Here is a 14,905-nt window from a genome sequence, read left to right on the forward strand (position 1 = left end):
TATGTATTTGCCATCACTAAGAATAAACACTGTACATAAAACCATTTGTACCTGTTCCCATAGTGTACAAGAGAATTTGAGAACAGGTAAACAAGATACCTTCCCTCCTTGCGATGGGGGGCATGGCTGTGGGGGAAAAGCCCCATTCCTCCTCCTGAAGTCCCTATCACTGTCACTGGACTTGACATGCTGCCTTACACTTGACTTCGTAGTAAGAACGTGGCACTTTACTCATCACTCAAGTATTGGGTTGGCCAAAAAGTTCATTCGGGGCTTTCTGTAAGATGTTACGTAACATGAGCCCATGTCTGTGTGGAAAACGAGCTGTGTGTGTATTTTTGCTTACAGCAGTAGGAAGAGAAAAACATCAGAGAGAAGCAGCCAGTGATCTTTTACTATACTTAGCTTCCATCCAGAAATTTAGTCACTGGACTTCTATCCTCTTTACCCAACTGTTCTGTGAGCCACCACATCTGGGAATCCATAGGTAGGCTAACATGTCTAACAAAAATTTCATCATCTTATCGTCCAAACCTGCTCTACTTCCAGTTTCATGAATGAGCAACATTTGTTATGACTGAAGTAGTTCCAAAAAAACATCCCACTGGCTCCAAGGCTAACTCCAAAAGAGGAGTTCCAAAAACGTTCTGTACAATGACGTGTCTGGAACACGGGGAGAGCCTCCCATGGCAAGTACTTTCAAGGGGACAACTCTCATGACATGTGTCTTCCTCTTATTATGAACATACTGGATTAGGTATATCACAAACCCTATGAACCAGAAGTAATTCCAGAAAGGAAGAAGCCCTGCAAGCCGAACCTGAGTGGGAAAGACTTACCTTCCAGCTCCTCCACCAGACGAAAGGCCAGCAGAGATCATTCCTGCCAGGACGAAGTAGCCCCGCACTGAAGGGGACTCGCCCATGATGCACCTCATGTCCGGGGTGAAGGTCTCGGGGCAATTCACCAACTTCATGATCTCCAGAGTCTCCAGTTCTGGCATCCTACGCAGCAGGGAACTCAACAGGGGCTCTGAGCAACAAAAACAGACCCAAACACAGTCCTCAGCTTTAGGGGATTCAAAACTCCCTACCCCTTACACTTTTCTACTTCCCCTCTCCTTTCAGAAAATGTCTTGTGGAGGTTTTCTAAGATGAGCCAACTGGGCCATCTATCAGAAGCAGAAGCCTTGGGGAAGTATGGGACATTCCTACAGAGTTCTTGGCATAAAGACGGAGAAAAAAGATACTCTTTAGAAAGGAAAGGCGCTCTGGAAAAGCAAATACTATATGTGGCCCCAAAATAAAATCTTAAAGGGATCAGTGGTAGTAAAAGAGCTCTTAAGTGGCCCCCAAAGAGATTTGCAGCAATTCCAACTTAGGAAATCCTTGCCTTTCACTGCATAAGACAGATTCTCAGCTTGTTTTAAAATAAGGCCAACACCAGGGAATAATCCAGTGGAACAGTGGCAACAGATGAAGCCAGACTGAAGCTGGCTGGTGGGTACATGGGTTCTTTATACTATTCTCTCCACTTTTAAAAGTTCGAAATGTCCCTGAAATAAAGTCCAAGTGGAAAGAGGAAAACTCTTCATTATAGACCCTTGCATATATTTTGAATTTGGAATGTGACTACCTTAACTATTCAATAAATAAAATTATGTTAAAATTGAATAAAAGACCGTATTAACACAATTCTGCCTTCTAAAAAATGTCTTCAGGACTTCCCTGGTGGCACAGTGATTAAGAATCCGCCTGCCAATGCAGGGGACACGGGCTCAAGCACTGGTCTGGGAAGATCCATATGCCGCAGAGCAACTAAGCCTGTGTGCCACAAATACTGAGCCCGCCTGCCACAACTACTGAAGCCCGTGCGCCTAAGAGCCCGTGCTCCGCAACAAGAGAAGCCACCGCAATGAGAAGCACGCGCACCACAACAGAGTAGCTAGCCCCCACTTGCCGCAACTCAGAGAAAGCCCGTGCGCAACAACGAAGACCCAACGCAGCCAAAAATAAATAAGCAAAAAAAAAACTCCTTAAAAAATAAGTAAAAAAATAAAAGGACCTATGGGAGACCTTTTCTTACTACTGACATTCTACTAGATGAAGAAGTGAACCAGGCCCTGAGATATATTATTAATCTAGGACAAGTTTAGAAGACAATCCTGAACTATACCCACAAGGCACTGCCAGCTCCCACTAAAAATACAGAGGAAGGAGCAGTTCCTTCACAAATAAATCCCAGGCACCAAGTTCTTCTTAAAACCTGGAAAGGGGTCCCCCGAAGACCAACTATTGTCAAAACGGAAGGGCCCCTATAAAGTAATTTGAACCACTCCCACTGCTGTCAAAGTGCAAGGGATATCTAGTTGGGTACATTTGTCCAGACTAAAGCTTTTACCTCCAGAAACCCCGCAGGTTAACAACAGAAGAACAATACACCTGTAAGCCACTGGAAGATCTGAGATACCTATTCAAAAGACAGGCACCTTCGACAGATAAGTAAAATGATGTAGTAGGTTGGACTCCTGTTTGCCATTCTTGCTACTGTACTCAACGGATCATACATGAACATCTTGTTAAAAATGTTGTAGAGCTTTATATGCTTAATCATCAACATAATAGTCTGCTGTCTCCTAATTGTTTAAGTACTAACAACAGTTATGTCCTTCAAGAGCTATCTGGTCTTAACAACTGTGAAACAGACATTCAGGTCTGCACCCCCTGAAGGGTTTGTTTTCCTCTGCGGACACCCAAACCATCATATGTTACGGAATTATCGACAGACCCTGTCCTTTTCCAACCAAGCTATAGCATATAAATGCACTGATAATGTTCACTTCATAGGAGAGTGTGCTGTAAGGACTACAGGGTTAAGAGGGATTTTCATCTGCAACAGAACCAGTCAGGCTCACCACCAAACCCAGAAAGCACTAGGAATGATCTTTTTTCTCTATATATGTTTGTTTATTTATTTGGCTACGCAGAATCTTAGTTGCGGCACACAGGATCTTTAGTTGCGAAACGCAGGATCTTTTAGTTGTGGCATGTGGGATCTAGTTCCCTGACCAGGGATTGAACCCAGGCCCCCTGCACTGGGAGCACAGAGTCTTAGCCACTGGACCACCAGGGAAGTCCCCTGGGAATGATCTTAGCAAGGGCAGAGCTGGCCACAGGCCTGGCAGCTCCATGGGGAGGCTCTACCTATCATGAAGCAACACTGAGATCAGACAGCTTGGTTATACGATGGAACAGACAAGCCTTAATGGGGCTTAAGACCTCTCGTTTCTTTGGCTAATTTAGTTCTTGACAATCGTCTAGCTCTTGATAACCTTCTGGAAGAACAAGGCGGAGTTTGTGCGATAATACTTCCTGCTGCACCTGAATTAGTGTGATAGGACAGGTGGAAGTTAACATTAAGGAAATATACGCCCAGGCAGACTAGCTTCACAATTTTAGCAGTGGCGATATCGCCTCCCCTGCCTGGTCAACAGTTAAGGAAGCCCTCCCAAAGTTACCCTGGTTCCTTCCCTTTCTAGGCCCTTTAGTGGCTACTGGTGTTCTCCTTTTGGGCCCTTGTTTGTTTAGCCTTCTGGGCAAGTTTGTGTCTTCTAGGCTGTAACATTTCAAGTAAGACTCATGATGGCTCAAGGAATTCAACCCATTCCAGCAGAGGGTGGCCCAGGTCCCTACAGGTCCTTGGAACAGTCAGCGCGGGACTTCTACACCTCTAGGGTAGGCTAGGGTCTGTGGCCCCTGTCCAGCAGGAAGAAGTTCCAGAAGATGAGACCCTTGGCCCTTTACCCCTTAAGAATAAAAGGTGTAGGGCTTCCCTGGTGGCGCAGTGGTTGAGAATCTGCCTGCCAATGCAGGGGACACGGGTTCGAGCCCTGGTCTGGGAAGATCCCACATGCCACGGAGCAACTAGGCCCGTGAGCCACAGCTACTGAGCCTGCGCGTCTGGAGCCTGTGCTCCGCAATGGGAGAGGCCGCGATAGTGAGAGGCCCGCGCACCGCGATGAAGAGTGGCCCCCGCTCGCCACAACTAGAGAAAGCCCTTGCACAGAAACGAAGACCCAACACAGCCAAAAATAAATAAATAAATAAATAAATAAATAATAAAAATAAAGGAATTCCTTTAAAAAAATAAAAAAATAAAAGGTGTAGAATCCCTCAGGGGATAATGAGACAGACTAGGACCTGGGGCCCTTTGCTGCAGTGCTTACACCTGAACAAATGAAATACAAACAAAATACAAAGAAACTATAAGGGACTAAAAATAACTATATACATGCATGCACAGCTGGGGGAAATTATGGACAAGATACAAAAAGACCAAAAAAAAAAGCCAACTGCCACTTCTGAAGAGCTGAGAGCAAAAGCAGGGTACTGGGCATGCCACCTGCACTCACCACCACCAGAGGGGTGGGCAGACCACCCAAGCCACCCCTCCAGCCAACTCCTGGACCCGCCCCTGCCCTCACCTCATGTAAGGAACCAGCTCGCTGCCCACCTCAGAGGGATCAAGGGAAACTGTTACTTGTTTTCACTCCCGCCTGCTGCAGCGGGAGCCCAATAAAGCCTTGCCTGAATTTTTTGTCTGGCCTCTTATCAATTTCTATTGATTAAGGAGGCCAAGAACCCTGGTTGGTAACACTTCACTAATGTTCTCTCCACCCTCTGTCTTAACGGAAATGCAGCTCTCCTGAGGGAACTGTCACTGTCACACGGCCAGCCCTGTTCCACTGACCTCACCATCAAGAGGCACCATCAAGAGGCATCCTCCTTGCTTCTGAACCATTACCACTCAGTCACGCTTGGAAAAGACCCTGTTCCTTTGTGCCTTAAGCTAGCAGGCACCCCTGCCTAGCTCCGGGCTACTTTCTATTAAGCCACAGGCACAGCTCTCTCTACATCCGGGTTCTGAACCCATAACATGGCTTTTCTCCCAACCTTTAACACCACTTCCTCTCCTCCTTCATCAAAGGAGATAACCTGTCTCATCTTATTCCCCAAAACCCCACCTGTAAACCTCCCTGCATCAGCAAACCATCTCTGCCTTCCTTCACAGGGTCAGAAATTAATCCCTTACGGTGGCCTGGATCCCCCTTCCTGCCCCCTTTCCCTGAACCGAGCTCCATCAACTGTCCTCGCTCTTTCACATACCTTCACATTTACCTCCTTCTCCTCGGCATTTAGATGTGCTCAAGTACCCCCTCCCCCCGCCCAGGGGATTTAAGAAATAAAACAAAGCTCCAAAACACTCTTCAATTAGCAATTTTTAATTTTTAAAATTCTAAGTTATAAAATGATGGTCTGCAAAAAATCAAAAACAGAAGTAAAGGACTTCCCTGGTGGTGCAGTGGTTAAGAATCCGCCTGCCAATGCAGGGGACATGGGTTCGAGCCCTGGTCCGGGAGGATCCCACATGCCATGGAGCAACTAAGCCCGTGCGCCACAACTGCTGAGCCTGCGCTCTAGAGCCCACGAGCCACAGCTACTGAGCCCGCGTGCCACAACTACTGAGGCTACGTGCCACAACTACTGAAGCCTGCGCGCCTAGAGCCTGTGCTCCGCAACAAGAGAAGCCACTGCAATGAGAAGTCCGTGCACTGCAACAAGAGTAGCTCCCACTCGCCGCAACTAGAGAAAGCCCGCGCACAGCAACAAAGACCCAATGTAGCCAAAAATAGAAATAAATAAATAAAATTTATTAAGAAAAACAGGAGGAAGTTAAGATTTCCCTCCACTCAAAGGTCACCAATACCAGTGTCAATTATATTTTCCCAGAATGTTACTTTTGCAGCAGTGAGCTGCCCTGATGTCCACTTGTTTGCCACCACCTTTGTCTTAAGTCCTTCTTTTATTACCTTGGTGATGGCACAGTCGGCCAGTGGACTTTTTAAGCAAAAATTTCTTAACATGTATTTCACAACCTGTCTTTTCTACTTCACAATAATGTACAGAAAAGATTGCTTATATTTTGTTTTTCACTTTTCCCCCATCCTACTCTCTCCTGCCCCACCCGGCCACTGCACTCCCCTCACCAGGAACCCAAATGTTGCTACTTTCCAAGGGCACTTTCTGGGCACCATCTCGCTCCCTCCTATTCACACACTCTTTCCTTGTTTTCTGTGACGCCTTCTGCCCCAATCACATCTTGCTGGCCTCTCTCCTCTGCCCTTCCCTCTGTGTTGACGTCCCCCAGGGCTCCCTGAGGCCAGCTTCTCTTCCCCATCCACCACTGTTCAGGGTGATTCCCTTTCCTGCCATGACTGATGGCCGAACCCACAGCACTCCTGAGCCTTAGACCTGCACGTCTAGTGGAAGAAGGGCCACCTCCACTTGGACTCCCCCAGGTCAAACTGAGCACATCCAAAAGGTAAAGCCATCTTCCCCAATCTCCAACTCTGCTCCACTTCCTGTGTCCCCCAGGAACACCATATACTAGAATCCTGGGTGTCATCCCACATTCCTCCCTTTCTCTCATCTCCTCTCTCCAGTCAATCATCAAGGCCTAACCAACAACCCTACATCCTAAATCTCCCTCCAATGGATCTACTCTCCACCTCCACTGCCTTGAACTGAGCACAGCCCGCCATCCTCTCTCAGTTTACTGCAGAAGGTTCCCAACTGGGCTTCCCGCCTCTAATCTGCACACCATTCTCCCCACGCCCCACAGCCTTCACACAGAGGCCTGAGCATATCTCTGAAATGAAGATCCTATTTCGTGCGCCTGCTCAAACCCTTCAATGACCATCTGGTGCCCTCAGAAAAAGTCAAATTCCTTAATACGAAGTGCAAGACCCGGCTCACTTCTTATCTCTGATCTCATTTCTCTCTCTCCTCTCACACTCTAATCAAACCTAAAGTACTTTAATTCCTCAGACGTGTCAGGCATGAACTTTCTCTTCCACCTCTGGGATTTGTGCAGACTGTTCCTTCTCACTGGCATAGTTCCTGCCACCCCTCCCCCCCAAATAAAGATAATCCCTGCAGCTCTCAGCCTGTTTGACATCTTATTTGTTCCCACTCTCCCCCCAACACTCAGTTAGGTAACTGTTCTATATTCCCCCAAACACCCTGCACAAGCCCCAGCTCAGAGCCAGCCACGCTCTGTAACGGTCTGTCTGCCAATCAGGGAAGCAAAACAGCAAGCCGCGTGAGGACGAAACAGACTTCAGAAGCAGACAGATCTGGGTCTGATAATCTCCCCCACCACTCATTAGCTGTATGACTTTGAGCAAGTTGTTCAGTCTCTGTGGTTCGGGCTGCTCGTCTGTTACGTGGGCTAGGAATACCTACCTCACGTGGCTGCTGCAAGACTAAAGCAGAAATACAGGAACAACGTGGCAAGTGGCGCCTCAGAAGCACTTGGAAAGTGGTAGCCTTTAGCCCCCTGGGATAATGGCGCTCTCTGAGAGCAGGGACCACTTATAACTTGATCAGGGTTTTCCCAGCAGTCACCGTAGGCACCTTGGAAATACAACCTGACAAATACATGAGAACAGAGAACAAAGGAGATGGGGAAAAAATTCAGTGATGACTCAGATCTCAAGGCTAGGCCCCCAGATGTGAGGAGATCTCTGAATAACCTGGTATCATTTTTCTTAAAAAGGTTATATTCTTATAGGTAGTTATGACGTGCCAGGTACTGCTTCATGCCGACAACTAATTTAACCCGCACAAATCTAGAAGGAAGGTGTTACAATTTTTACTCTACACTTGAGGAAAAGGAGGCACAGAGACGTGAAGTGACTGATCCAAGATCCTACAATACCGGTGAGTGGCAGAGCCTCAATTCAAAGCCTGCCAGTTCAGCACTACAGTCTGCCATCGAATCATTACTTCATGCTACCTGAAAGTTAGGATTAGATGATTAAAAAAGGGTAGCTGTGAGGGAGGCCAGAACCACAAGGCACTTCCCCTAATAGAAAAAAGGAATTGCAGGGCTTCCCTGGTGGCACAGTGGTTGAGAGTCTGCCTGCCAATGCACGGGACACGGGTTCGAGCCCTGGTCTGGGAGGATCCCACAGGCCGCGGAGCAACTGGGCCCGTGAGCCACAACTACTGAGCCCGCGTGTCTGGAGCCTGTGCTCCGCAACAAGAGAGGCCGCGATAGTGAGAGGGCCGCAATAGTGAGAGGCCCGCACATCGCGATGAAGAGTGGCCCCCACTTGCCGCAACTGGAAAAAGCCCTCACACGGAAACGAGGAGCCAACACAGCCATAAATAAATTAACTAATTAATTAATTAAAAAAATAAAAAAAAGAAACCAAGCCTCCTTAATGCCCACCAGTGCTTCTTATACTGCTCCAGCTAACTACAAAATGTCAAATATAGGGAAGAAGATAGCATGTGCAGTTGAAATGTTGGTATTTGTTACCACACATCTGGATATTTTAAAAAAAAGGAATTGCAAAGGTAGCATTAAAAACATAACAACAGATGAGTTTCACAATGGAAGAAATAATACTAAAAGGCCAGGATGATAAGAACCAAGAAAAGGATTTTTGTCCTTGTGCTCATCATGACCTTCAAGAGTCAGTGAAGTGGTGAGGACAAAAAAGAAGGATTTACAGTGGATGCAAACAATGAAGGTACAGAAGGCATCACAGTCTATTGCAGTAGGTTTGGCAGCTAAAGCAAAATAAAGCTTGAGAGCAAAGGAGATAAAGCCAGTAGACAAGAAATGGAAGATGTCAAAAACAAAGTAAAACACACACCTGGTTGAAAATAAATTATGTGTTCAATTTCTGCTAAGGAGAAGAATTTCTGCTAAACAATCTCAATATTGACGCTGGTTATGCTCAGCTCTGCTTACGCCAACAAGAGCAAGAGGACAGCTCCAACTCCTGAGCTGCTCCTCCGCGTGGTCACAACACCTTGTACAAACTGGCTGCTGGTCACGAGGGAGACTGGGTGAGAAGAGGCGGATTAACACAACATTTCCCACACCTGCCTCCAAACGAGAGCCACCTGGCACACGTGTTTTAAAACACACACACACACACACTCACACACTCACACACACACACTCACAGGCTCCCTCTCTGGAGATTCTGATCCTGCGGTCCAGGGTGCTGTATTTTTCAACAAGTGCACCAGGTGATCAGCCAAGTTTGAGAACTTAATACAAATCTCCAGCCCTAGGAACGTGTCCCCTTCAGCCCGGCTACCTCGCCGCCCCGCAGCCCCCGACAACATGCTTACAAGGCACGGGCGAAACGGACGTGAAGATGCCTGAATCAAATCTCGGTGTCATACACATCAGGCCCAAAGGGTCAAACGTTGGAAAGAGAGCTCACCGCCCCGGCCTGGACGTTTCCACCTAACCTCACCGCTGACTCTGCAGCACTTTTACTGGTTAGTTAAGCACAAGCGGACCGTACGTTGCCACGCGGGAAAACAATTCCACCTGCCGAGACGACCCAGCTGGACAAGCCCGACCCACGCTGCGGGGTGGGGGTGGGGGTGGGGGCTGCCTGCCCGAAGCGGGCATCAGGAGCGAGGTTACCCCGGCCGCCCTGGGCATCCGGGCTAGGCTGCGGGCGCCTGGCAGAGCCGGTGCGCTGGCCCCGGGCAGCCGGGCACGGGTCCGCGAGACGCCACCGCCGCAGAGAGGCTGAGGGAGACCGGGCGACGCGCTGTCGTCCCCGGCGGGCGGAGTCCTGGCGCCGCGACGCGCCTTCCGAGGACCAGGAAGAACCGACGGGAAACGAGGGACGCCGGAAGCCCCCTGACCGAGACCACAGCGGAAAGGGGGGGGCGCTGGGGGTCCCGGGCCGCCAAGGTCCGCGCGGACGGGGACGCCAGAGCGGCCCGAAGATTCTCCTTACCTCACGGGCGCCCTCGGGCTCCGCGCTCAGCAACACTCCGGCTGAAGCGGGTCAGCAGCCACAACCGTTGCCGGGGGTCCCAGGGGCCGGAAGGTGGGACAGGGACAGGGAAGGGGGCGGGACAGGAGGGGGAAAAAGTTCCCGGAACGCGAGAACCCAGCTAGGGTTTGCCGGCGCTAGCCTCCCTTCCAGCCGCCGTGCGCCGTGACGTCAGGGTAGGGCTCCGCCCCTGACACGTGGGGCCTGTTTGGGTCTCGCGAGGCCCCGCCCCTGGGTGTGTTGGGGGGGGAACCGCCTCTACAAGATGGCGGCGAGCTGCAGACCTGGTATTTCAGGGCCGCTTTAGGACTCTAGGCTCGGGCCCTGTTAAATTGTCCAGGTGCAGCCGGGACCGCCAACATGGCGGCAGCCCCGCTGCAGTGTGGGGAGGGCGGGGGTTCTCTCTTACTTCTATGCGAGTCCCCAGGTCTGGTCCCACGTGGCCCACCGCCCAAAGACACTCTAGTCAGGGCGTAAAGAAGATTCTTGGACTGACAGCCGCTTTGTTTTTTGGAAGTCGCCTGGGTCTTCTTGGGCGAATCGCTAGCAGAGCAGATCGGAAATCCGGTCTGCTGGCCCGGCCAGACCTCGTAGGCAGGATAAGAAGACCTGAGCTCTGGGCCGGATCTTACTCTTTGCGCCTTCTCTGTTTGTCTGGACCAGAGAAAGAGGAATCATTCACTACATCCTCTGAGAAGCTCCCCATCACCTTGCTTACTATCACATCGCCCTGTTTTCTTTCCTTTATAGAACTTGTCACTGAAGTAGATCAGTGTTTGTTGATTGCCTTTCCCACTAGTTGCAAGCTCTGCCCTCTGACGACAGAACCTAAATCTCGTGCAGGGCCATGTTCTCAACACTTAGAACAGCGCATGGCACAAAGTACATATTCTTTGAATGCATAGCAGTCTAATGGTACAGTCTCCCCTGCGTGTTGGGCCAACTCGCTGGTTCCCATTCTTTGGATTCAAGCCCATCTCACCACACAAGCCGATTTCGTTTAATGGATGGCCTCTTGTGGCCGGGCATCCTGCTGGGTGATGGGATAAACATTGCACATAAAACTACTGTCCAGTTACCGAAGTGTAAAAGAGAATTTGAGAAGTGACATAACGAAGACACAAACGTTTACAAGTGTTACTCCCCATGCAGTGGGGGCATGGCTGGGGGAGAAACCCCATTCCTCCCCCTGAAGTTACTACTGCCGTCACTGGACTTGACATCCAGCCTTACACTGACTCCATGGTAAGAACCTGGCACGGGGCGTATCCCCCATGTACCTGTGAGCCCATGTCTGTGTGGAAACCAGGGCTGTGCCCATTCTTGTTCACACCTGTGGGGAAAAAAGCTCTCTGTCTGAGAGAAGCGGCCAGTGCACTCACCACACCAACCTCCACCCACAAATCACGGTGCAGTTTTGCAGTAAAACACCTGCTATGGACTCAGTGCTGTGCAGGGTGCAGGGCGCTATTTCACAGAGTCCCTGTAAGACAGAGTGATATTATAAGTGTCTCCTGTGCCCTAACTGCCTTACCTTGTTGAAACTTCACCAAAACTGTGTGAATTAGAGCAGAGTATCCCTGCTTGACCTGTGAGGAAAGTGAGGCCTAGAGAAGCACGTTCTCAAGTTGCAGATAATAAAAACCAGGCCTCACATCTAAGTCTTTATGAAGTAGTGAACTATTCAAGTCAGTGCTAAGAAATGTGGTAGAGACAGTGGTGGTGCATTAGACTCACTTGGGGAATCTAAACCCATATCCTCCACATGAACTGGAATCAACAAGGCTGAGAGACACATCTTTTCTTCTAAAGAGCTTTCCAGGAACTCCCCTTGTTTCTGGAATCCCCTGGGTGCCAACTCTTGAAGAGTCTGGAGGAGAAATAGTAGTTGTGTAAAGCTTTGTGGATGAGGCAGGACTTGAGCTGGTTCTTAAAGAACCTCTGTTTGCCAATCTGTAAAATGGGGCTAATGCTGGAGTGGTCTCAGATCAGCATGATTCAGTCACTCTCTTTGTTCATATAAACCAGCAGTAGGTGGCGCTGTGGCCTATGAAATGGGGTTTCCTGGGTTCAGAAAGCCCCTCATATGGAGGACACACTGTGGAGATTAGTTAGAAACCAAGTCAGACTAATAAAATCTCCCCCGAGAGATGATAACTGATAACCCAGCGTGGTCCCCGGGACACAGGAGCAAATGAGGCTCCTTTGGTGTAGCCTCCCAAAGAGGGGTGTGCCCATCCCTCCACTGTCTTTCCCATGCGAGGCTCTGTAGAGTTAGGGACCCTCAGCCACTTGGATCTGGGGCATCATTTGACTGGAGCCTCTCAGAGTCCAAGCTGAAAGGGTTGTTGTGGTGGTTGGTTAAGAGCACAACTTTGGAGCTGGACAGCACTGCCTCTTCCTTAGTGTATGACCCAGGTAACCACCCTGGGAGGTGGTTACCTTTCCTGGATCTCTGTAGCAGTCACCAACAGAGACTATATCTAAAGAGAAAGAGCAATTTTTAAATTGATTTAAATCAATTTTCAAATTGATTATGATAGGGCTTCCCTGGTGGTGCAGTGGTTAGGAATCCACCGGCCAATGCAGGGGACACGGGTTCGAACCCTGGTCCAGGAAGATCCCACATGCCGCGAAGCAACTAAGCCCGCGTGCCACAACTACTGAGCCTGCACTCTAGAGCCCGCGAGCCACAACTACTGAGCCTGTGTGCCACAACTACTGAGCCCGTGTGCCTAGGGCCCGTGCTCCGCAACAAGAGAAGCCACTGCAATGAGAAGCCCACGTGCCACAACGAAGAGTAGCCCCTGCTCACCACAACTAGAGAAAGCCCACGCGCAGCAGCGAAGACCTAATGCAGCCAAAAATAAATAAATAAAATTAATTAATTTTAAAAAATTGATTATGATAGCAACCAGTTAATACTTTCACTTGGGCAAAATGTCTCACAAGGATGGTTCAACATACTCAAATCAATCAATGTGATATACCACATCAGCAAAAGAAAGGACAAAAGCCACATGATCATCTCAATGGATGCAGAAAAAGTATTTGATAAAATTCAATATCCATTCATGATAAAAACTCTCATTACTTCTATTAAACATAGTATTGGAAGTCCTAGCCATAGCAATCAGACAAGTAAAAGAAATAAAAGGTATCCAAATTGGAAGAGAAGAGGTAAAACTCTCATGAAATGCAGATGACATGATGCTATACATAGAAAACCCTAAAGACTCCAAATAAAAACTACTAGAACTGATAAACGAGCTCAGCAAGGTAGAAGGATACAAGATTAAAATACAGAAACCTGTCGCATTTCTTTACATTAATAATGAAATATCAGAAAAGGAAAGTAAAAAAAGAAAATCCCTTTTAAAATTGCATCAAGGGAATTCCCTGGCAATCCAGTGGTTAGGACTCTGTGCTTTCACTGCTGAGGGCCCAGGTTCGATCCTTGGTAGGGGAACTAGGATCCCACAAGCCACGCAGCACAGCTAAAGATAAAATAAAATAAATTTTAAAATAAATAAAATTGCATCAGAACAATAGAAATACTTAGGAATAAACCTGAACGAGGAAGTGAAAGACTTATGTGCTGAGAACTATAAAAATATTGATAGCTCATGCAGCTCAATAACAAAAAAACAAACAACCCAATCCAAAAATGGGCAGAAGACCTAAATAGACATTTCTCCAAAGAAGATATACAGATTGCCAACAAACACATGAAAGAATGCTCAACATCATTAATCATTAGAGAAATGCAAATCAAAACTACAATGAGATATCATCTCACACCGGTCAGAATGGCCATCATCAAAAAATCTAGAAACAATAAATGCTGGAGAGGGTGTGGAGAAAAGGGAACCCTCTTGCACTGTTGGTGGGAATGTAAATTGATACAGCCACTATGGAGAACAGTATGGAGGTTCCTTAAAAAACTAAAAATAGAACTACCAAAAGACCCAGCAATCCCACTACTGGGCATATACCCTGAGAAAACCATAATTCAAAAAGAGTCATGTACCAAAATGTTCATTGCAGCTCTATTTACAATAGCCAGGACATGGAAGCAACCTAAGTGTCCATCATCGGATGAATGGATAAAGAAGATGTGGCACATATATACAATGGAATATTACTCAGCCATAAAAAGAAATGAAATGGAGTTATTTGTAGTGAGGTGGATGGAGTTAGAGTCTGTCATACAGAGTGAAGTAAGTCAGAAAGAGGAAAACAAATACAGTATGCTAACACATATACATGGAATCTAAGAAAAAAAAAAAAAGTCATGAAGAACCTAGTGGTAAGACAGGAATAAAGACACAGACCTACTAGAGAATGGACTTGAGGATATGGGGAGGGGGAAGGGTAAGCTGGACAAAGTGAGAGAGTGGTATAGACATATATACACTACCAAACGTAAAATAGCTAGCTAGTGGGAAGCAACCGCATAGAACAGGGGGATCAGCTCTGTGCTTTGTGACCACCTAGAGGGGTGGGATAGGGACGGTGGGAGGGAGGGAGATGCAAGAGGGAAGAGATATGGGAAAATATGTATATGTATAACTGATTCACTTTGTTATAAAGCAGAAACTAACACACCATTGTAAAGCAATTATACTCCAATAAAGATGTTAAAAAAAATAAAAATTAAAAAAATAAAAATTAAATTAAAAAAAATTGATAAAGGAAACTGAAGATGATTTAAAGAAATGGAAAGATAGCCCATGCTCTTGGATGGGAAGAATTAATATTATTAAAATGGCCATACTACCCAAAGCAATCTACAGATTTAATGCAATCCTTATTAAATTACCCATGACATTTTTCACAGAACTAGAACAAACAATCCTAAAATTTACATGGAAACATAAAAGACCCAGAATTGCCAAAGCAATTCTGAGGAAAAAGAACAAAGAAGGAGGCATAACCCTCCCAGACTTCAGACAATACTACAAAGCTATGGCAATTAAAACAGCATAGTATTGGCACAAAAACAGACATATGGATCAATGGAACAGA

General features: G+C 47.4%; 1 protein-coding gene across 2 annotated transcripts in view; it reads right to left on the reverse strand.

Annotated features, from left to right (window-relative positions):
* LOC130705705 (pyruvate dehydrogenase phosphatase regulatory subunit, mitochondrial-like) overlaps nucleotides 1-14,905 on the reverse strand; it is a 53,400-nt gene that overhangs the window by 3,404 nt on the left and 35,091 nt on the right. The window contains exons 1-2 of one of the 2 annotated variants that reach the window (XR_009006050.1): nucleotides 9,839-10,035; nucleotides 840-1,032 (exon numbers count right to left, since the gene is read on the reverse strand). Coding sequence is in view for 1 of the 2 variants with exons in the window: in XM_057533879.1 (XP_057389862.1) it covers nucleotides 840-1,032 (193 nt within the window). In the remaining variant the exon portion in view is untranslated. Of the gene's footprint in view, nucleotides 1-839; nucleotides 1,033-9,838; nucleotides 10,036-14,905 lie in introns of those variants that run through there. The other variant, XM_057533879.1, reaches the window with a different exon arrangement.

Source organism: Balaenoptera acutorostrata, chromosome 19 (assembly GCF_949987535.1).
Source record: "Balaenoptera acutorostrata chromosome 19, mBalAcu1.1, whole genome shotgun sequence".
Taxonomy (NCBI): Eukaryota; Metazoa; Chordata; class Mammalia; order Artiodactyla; family Balaenopteridae; genus Balaenoptera; species Balaenoptera acutorostrata.